Consider the following 7,456-nt stretch of genomic DNA (forward strand, 5'->3'; position numbering starts at 1 on the left):
CTGCAGGAGAGTGGAGTTTTGAGATGAGGTCATTCATAAGCACGGCAAAAAAACCTATGCCGCTGAACTCCTGAACAGGGAGGATTAGACTTTTACAGCTGGAGGCTTTACCAAGGATTTGTGCTAATAATTACAAACCTAAATTCCAGTAGTTTTGCTTAGACGCTTATGGCTGAATATATTTCTAGCTCATACTGAAGGCCTTTTAGTAGGTGAGAGGAGAAAGAGAACAGGTTGTCAAATTCTATTAAACCAAAATTCTGAACTTCTACAGTACATGTTCCCACATACAGGATTTGGTTTTGGAACGTAAATGATTGTGTAATTCCATCCAAAACAAATCTTGAGCATTGCTTTTTATAATAATTTCAATTAAGCATCTTTACATTAATGATAGGCCCAGTGATGCTCCTATCCCTTAAGAACACCTGTCCTTTTAATTTCTAAGGAATTATTAGGTAACGTGCAAAATAAGCAAAGTAAGCATAATGCAGGTCCAGGGCTAGGAACCACTGGGTTAACCACAATCCTATACAGCTAAAGCAGACCACTGCTGACTGCATTCTTAAAACCATGTGAGGATCAGTTCTGCTTGATAAAGCAAAACTACCGAAAGGAAGCTTATAGAACATGCTTTCTTTATACACTAATCCTCCTTTTAAAATGATTAATCCACGTGTGCTAAAATAGCTTCACTTCAAAAAGAGCAAACAATGACTCCAAATTGTGAATGTCAAGTGATAAATTCCCTCCTTTACATGGCATTGTCCTTATTGTGTGATACTTATAAAAAGGGGACTTTTATAAAATAAACTAACAATCTGTGAAACCAGTTTATGGTGAATGTCGTGCATGGAACCGGTTGTAGACTTACATGCCTTTTCATTTCAGTGCATGAAGCAGGTAATGCAAAAAAGTAGGTAATTATAGCCTGAAGCATGCTCCCAGCTAAAACACACAGCCCACTACTTGCAGCACTACAATCTCTACATTCACCCTGTTAACTGTAATGTGGCATTAACATGCAATCACTTGCAAGCAAACACACACACCTACACACACACACAAACACACTTTGCTTGTCTAGCACCCAGACAAACAGAACAGTCAGCAAAGGCAGGGCTCAGCTAGAACACAAAGTACCACATAGATTCCCGCCTTCATATGCACAGCAAGGCGGGAAAAATTTGCTTGGGTTGTTATCGAAACATACCTACCCTTTGTCTCCCTAAGCAGTGTAAGGATGCAGGAGCCTTTTGGCTTTAGTCAAGCTGAATCCATTGGCACAATTAAATTTTTATATCACAGGGCACATAATAAAAGGCATTACTCATAAGTAATTTGAATGACTTTAAATATGCATAAATTAGCCAACTGCAGCAAAACTATCAAAATAGATAATCTCTTTACACTTCACATTTTAAAGTATTAAACATGCACACTAATGGTAAAAAAGTTGCATATTTGAACAACAAGAAAAAAGTGCAGTTTGGTACCTTAATTTCAAAGATATATGGGAAAACACACTTTGCTGTAATTTAAACCACGTATAGGAAGAGCCATGATTTTAAACCAGTCAGCTGTATACAGTGAGAGTCAGATGCCTCAGAAAATCCTAACTTTGCCTAAATTAAACCACAGATGAACCACGAACGTGCAAAATTCTTCAACAAAGAGTTGCAAGAACATCAAAAAACTATAACACAGAGGTTAATACAGGGGAGGTGGTGAGGTGCTCTCACTTTGAAATATCAATACAGTATAATAATAATCTTTAGAATGAAATCTATTGTACAGTAGTGATGATGTGGTGATCTGGCGTAACGAAAATAAAAGCCTACCTGTTGTGTAATCATACCTGTTCGTACTGTATGATCCGTTCTTAGTCTTTAATCTCACATCAGGGAGAATGCGCTCGAAGTGTCAGATAAAGAAAAGACAAGAAAAAAAGGATAAATATAACCTCGGTACCGGCGTCCTGTCGTCTCCTTCTAACGCCTGGAATAAATGTGTCTCGCGCACTTTTTTGCTGACGCATGCATAGTGCGCGCGGAGCGGCAATCTTTCGTTATGGACAGCAGCCGTGAAGCACATTATTACATAAGCGCTTGGGTTACATTACCAACACGCTGTAGGGGGCAAAAGCTCAGAAACACCCAGCGTACACAGTCAACACGCTACAAAAAAATCTGCTTGACACCACCAGAGTGTAAACGTGTGATGGAGGTATCGTACCTGCTGCTCGTCTCCCACCGGCTCTCTTTCCCTCGTGCACCCATCACTACCCGGTAAACGGCGGCGCTTTTTTTCCCCATTTTTTTTTTTTTTTTCAATTCACGCGCTCGCGCTGGGTTAAAGGGCCGCCTGTTATTAGTCGTGCACATGCGTTACGACACGTCGCGGTGACGTTCAGCCGTAAATAAAGAGCTGTGCATGGAAATGCTGATCTGTGTTTTTGTGTGTGTGTCTGGAAAGAAACAGTGTAAAGACCAGTGTGAAGTCCTGTGGGGACGCCAAGAAATACCGCAACCACTTATTTCACGTACATTTAACAAAATTTCTGCAGCATCAGCATACATGCAAAAAATACGTCGAATAAATATAGTGTAAAGGACACAAATCCACAAGGCTGGATCTGGGCGTAAAGATTTTAATGAACTTTTAATGAAGTTTTATCTCATATACTGTGTATAGGTGGCACGGCGGCTTAGTCGTTAGCACAGTCTTCCAGCACCTTCATGGTCGCTCGGGTTGATGTACGTGGAGTTTGCGAGTTCTCTCCATGCTTGGTGGGCTTACTCCGGGTCCTCCGGTTTCCTCCCCAGTCCAAAAGGATGCAGTGTGTGTGTGCGTGTGTCCTGCAAAGGATTGGCACCCTGGTCTAGGTCCTGGTATAGGCTCTAGTCTCCCTGAGACCCACTACACAGGATAAGCGGTATATAGGATATAATAATGAATCCATCAATCTAGGGGATCTCAGTAGGCCAACAAGGGACAGTTGGCCTACTGAGGGACCCCCAGTCAAAATTCACTCACTACTAGCAATTTAGGAACGCCAAATAGCCTAATTTGCATGTACTGTATTTGAACTTTGGGAGGAAACTGGTATACCCGGAGGAAGCCACAAACCAAGCACAAGAAGACCATGTAAACTCCATGTACACAGACTTCGAGGTGGGAATCAAACACAGACCCTGGAGTTGCAGGGCAACAGTGCTGCTGCATTCTTGTGATGCTCTAGTACAATCTAAAGATCCACACATCACATTAGCACAGATTGGGGGCTAAATTTATAAACATTCTGTAGCCAATCCAGCTATTCAAACAATACGTTCATATTTAAAATGTCTGCAAAAATTAATCTCATTTTATTCCTGAACTTCCAATTAATAACACACCCTAGGTCCAGATCCATAATTTTAAACAATTTAAACAAACGGGCTATAAAGTTCAATTAAATTGAATTTTTATAGCACTGTCAATAATGAACATTGCCACAAAGCAATATTAATTTTTGTACTTATGAATTTATCCATAATAAGCAAGCCAGAGGTGACAGTGACAAGATAAAAATTCCCTGTGACTGCATGAGGAAGAAACCTTTGTTTAGGTGACATTTAAGTGTGATTACAAGTAGGCAATTCCCTTTCATAACTGTGTGCTTTATAATCAAAAAGTGTAATCAGGAAATCCATTACAGTTTTAACAAAGTCTATATTGTTTTCATTATCATCTGTTCAGATATTTTAAGTACTGTACTTAAAAAAATATATATCCAGGGTCTTAAGGCTGGGCCTTATGAACTATTTTGAGCCCTCTTAAAAACACACTGCATTGGCACAAATAAAAAGTGGTGGTTTTGTGTTTGATATGGGTTAAATACTGTATAAGAATAATATTGTATATCATGTTTTCTATACTGTACATATCTTATTGACATTTGTTTATAAACGATTCACTACAGATATGAATCTAGTTAAAAAGGCATGCCATGCTCTACTATGTTACAGTACTTACTTCTGAAAGCTTAACACAAACTGATATACCTTTGTAAAATACAACAAAAAACACAGCCATGAAAGATTTATGCATTGCACTTTAATGCACAGTTTGGAAATATATTACAGCAGAACTGTCATTGAAACAAATACAGTGGTTAATCAATCGGACTGTAGGTCCTACCGTCGCCGCGCTCGGCGGTACCGTTTGGCTTTGTGCGTTTGCTGGCTTTTACCGTTGAGTGGCGCTATATAACTACAGACTGACGCCTCGTGCCTTAGTTCATTCTCTGCTGGATTAATGAGACACAGAGTTTTAGAACTGCACGTAGTAGCGGATAAAATCAAGTAAAACATTGTAGTTAAACAAATTTATAATCACAGAACTAAAATCACAGTACAAATGTAAAATTCAAATTAAATTAAATCTTATTAGGATCAAATGTAAACAAAATAAATGTTAACACAGTGAGCCTTTAAATTTTATCACGTGTAATTAGAAAAGACGCGTGTAGGGTTTTGTGTCGTCTTATATCTTGTGTTCTTTAAATTTATAGTAGATTTATTAACTAAAATAAATGACCATAAAAATTATAACATTGTCAGGACGTTCTACTGCGTCAGCTGATGTTGGTCATTCAGCCCCGCTTGTGTTTTTGCGTTTATTATAAGAATGAAATGCAGTAGACTGATATGATCTGTAACGGATTCGACCCATGTTGCACGGGCGGCACCATAAAGCACGGACACGAGGCGAGGTCTTACGGGAAAAGGGTCATTTATTTAGGTAAAATGGGGAAGGAAAGTGTTGAAGGAGGGAGAAAGGAAAGAAAGAGATAAAGATTGTGCATGTGCAGTTCCGGGGGCTGTGCCACACTGGCATGCGGGCACACAGCTGACAATAAGTGTTGGTGCGCGGAGTGGCAGAACTGAGCACGCGGAGGCAGCGCTTCTCCCGCTGTCGATGGCCGGCGCGAGTCCTCGCTGACGTAAAAAAAACTTAACACAAACGTCCTCGCAGCCTTTTCCTCTTCGGCAGCGGGGCTGCGAGGGCGGGCACGGTGCGGGAGTGAAGATGCCGCGGGAGCTCGCGCAGCTCTTTCTCGCGCTGTCCTCAGCGCGGAGATCAAAGGGCGGAATTCTAGTGTCCTTGTTTAAAGTGCCTGGCCGCGTCACATCTCCCCACTGACATGCTTCTTTCATATTCTCCATTACATCACGTACTTCCCAGACCTCAGACAAACCTCCGCGCCTTGCTTTTATAATGCGGAGCAAGCCCGAGATCATATTAACGTTAATTATCGCCAGCCGGCACAAATAAGCGGCCCCGTCCCTTTGGTGCCTATTCAGGGAGCCTACGGAGTGAGGGAGTAGTTATAGTAGATTTGGGCGTACACCCATCACACGCGCACGCCGTGGCAGATCATCATAATTGTCCTAAACTTGTATTTCATAAGGTTTTCCGAGCGGTGGTACAGCGCAACGGGGGTCATTATTTACTATTAAACATTAAACGAATTTACAAAACTTAATGCGTGCGATTAAGCGCTGATTCTACATAGGAAAGTAAAGAAGAGGATCCTGATGCTCAACATTCCGGAGACCAAACCCCATTTAAATTAAATTAACAAATATTGCATGTAAATAACAATAGCCCACGTTTAAAAAAGCATTTTTATTTAGATTATAAAAAAATAATCCTGCATCTGTTTTAGGTGTTCCAGCTGCCACTGTTCTAAAATTCAAATTAAATCAAATCTTATTAGGATCAAATTTAAGCACAATAAATGTGTGAGCCAGTGAGGCAGTGAGCCTTTTGATTTTATCACTTGTAATTAGAAAAAAAGCGTGTATGGATTTGTGTCATCTTATTTCTTGTGTTCTTTAAATTTATAGTAGATTTATTAACTGAAATAAATGACCATAAAATTAAAACAGTGTTAGGACGTTCTACTGCGTCAGCAGATGTCGGTCTTTCAGCCCCGCTTGTGTTTTTGCGTTATTATAAGAATGAAATGCAGTAGACTGTTATGATTTGTAACGGGTTCGACCCATGTTACTCAAACAACTCAGTTCAGGTGTAAGTAAATGTCTGTGCTGTTTGGGGGAGGGACGTGCTAATGATTTGGTCGGCTTTGTGTGTGTGTGTGTGTGTGTGAGAGAGAGGGGGGTGTCGCGGTCGTTTTCAGTGAAACAAAGGCTCAGCTGAAAAATGTTAGGCACATCAGTCACTTAACCCCCAATAAAAGGTATTTGAGTGTTATGATAGTTGTAATATAACAGATGCGCACTGAATACTAAACCTAAACCAGGCACGGAGATTAATAAACCAAGATAGCCCCCATACCCGTTTAAAAAAAACAAAAAAAAAAACAAATAATATTATTGTGTATAGACTGATTAAAAACAATGCAATTTATGCTATCATAAGGAAAATAAGTTCTTCCATTCCAATGATTAAAAAAGGTAACAATGTCAACTTTAGAATCTAGAATCCAGGAGATTAAAATTACACAAATTGAAATCACTGAAAGTCTCCAGAAGAGCCTCAGATTCAAGAGGTTTTTAAAGTGGGGAGAAATGCATTTCAGTTCCTCTGAATGTATAGGTGAGAACAGCCGATTCACACCTGGGGAGGGTGAATCATTTGTATTTGAATGTTGTCTGGCATTGTAAAGCACTATAGTGACACTAAAAGAACAACCCAGGATTAATGGGAATTCTTATACTGCATAAACATTATTTAGCACCAAAAACTTCCTCGCGTTTGGGAAAACTATGCGTGCGGTTGAGCGCTGGTTAGACTATAGGAAATTAAATCGGAGGGTTTTTATTTAGACTATTAACAAAATAAGGCGTGCCAGCTGCCACTTTTTAGTTAGAAGTTTTCAATACAAAGCTTATAATGCCCACATGACATGACGGAATAAGGCACGGCTGGTGATGATTGGGGTTTGTTGGGTTACAGTGGATTTTACTACACGGTGTGAGTGCAATGGCCATCCGTCTGCTCGCGCTGACTCTGCTCCCCCCTCCCACCTCTCGCTCCTTTGAAGTACTGGGGCGCGTTCCATTTGCCCTGCTTGCATGCCGCACTTCCGCGTTGTTGCACGCGCGCTGCATACACAGCGCGTAGTAAAATCCACTGTAGCCCAACAAACCCCGAGTATTGTATAGCGCGGGGTGCAAGCCCGGGCAACGATGGTAACGATAGCTCACCAGTCATGTGTAATTCTGCGGTCCCGCTGCTTCGCATGTCTGAAGGGGAGGCCGCCTAACTAGTGAGCGAGGAGCGATGTTGATTTGGGCGCACGCCGTGACAGGCTGAAAAAACTGTGTCAGATTAATGTGCAAAAACTATATAATAAAACTATATAAGACTACATGCCTTTATAAGACTTAACTTTTATTTAAGCGCACTCACAATAACGAAAAAACGTTGTGATTTTGTAAGTGTT

At 40.6% G+C, this 7,456-nt stretch overlaps 1 protein-coding gene across 3 annotated transcripts in view; it reads right to left on the reverse strand.

Moving 5' to 3' along the window:
• Nucleotides 1–2,288, reverse strand: part of grb14 (growth factor receptor-bound protein 14) — a 60,467-nt gene extending 58,179 nt beyond the window's left edge. The window contains exon 1 of one of the 3 annotated variants that reach the window (XM_053496387.1): nt 2,236–2,288. In XM_053496387.1, the coding sequence (XP_053352362.1) occupies nt 2,236–2,279 (44 nt within the window). In that variant the 5' untranslated portion in view covers nt 2,280–2,288. Of the gene's footprint in view, nt 1–1,858; nt 2,022–2,235 lie in introns of those variants that run through there. The other 2 variants (XM_053496386.1, XM_053496388.1) reach the window with 2 other exon arrangements.
• Nucleotides 2,289–7,456: the final 5,168 nt, after the last annotated feature.

Source organism: Clarias gariepinus, chromosome 5 (genome assembly GCF_024256425.1).
Source record: "Clarias gariepinus isolate MV-2021 ecotype Netherlands chromosome 5, CGAR_prim_01v2, whole genome shotgun sequence".
Classification (NCBI taxonomy): Eukaryota; Metazoa; Chordata; class Actinopteri; order Siluriformes; family Clariidae; genus Clarias; species Clarias gariepinus.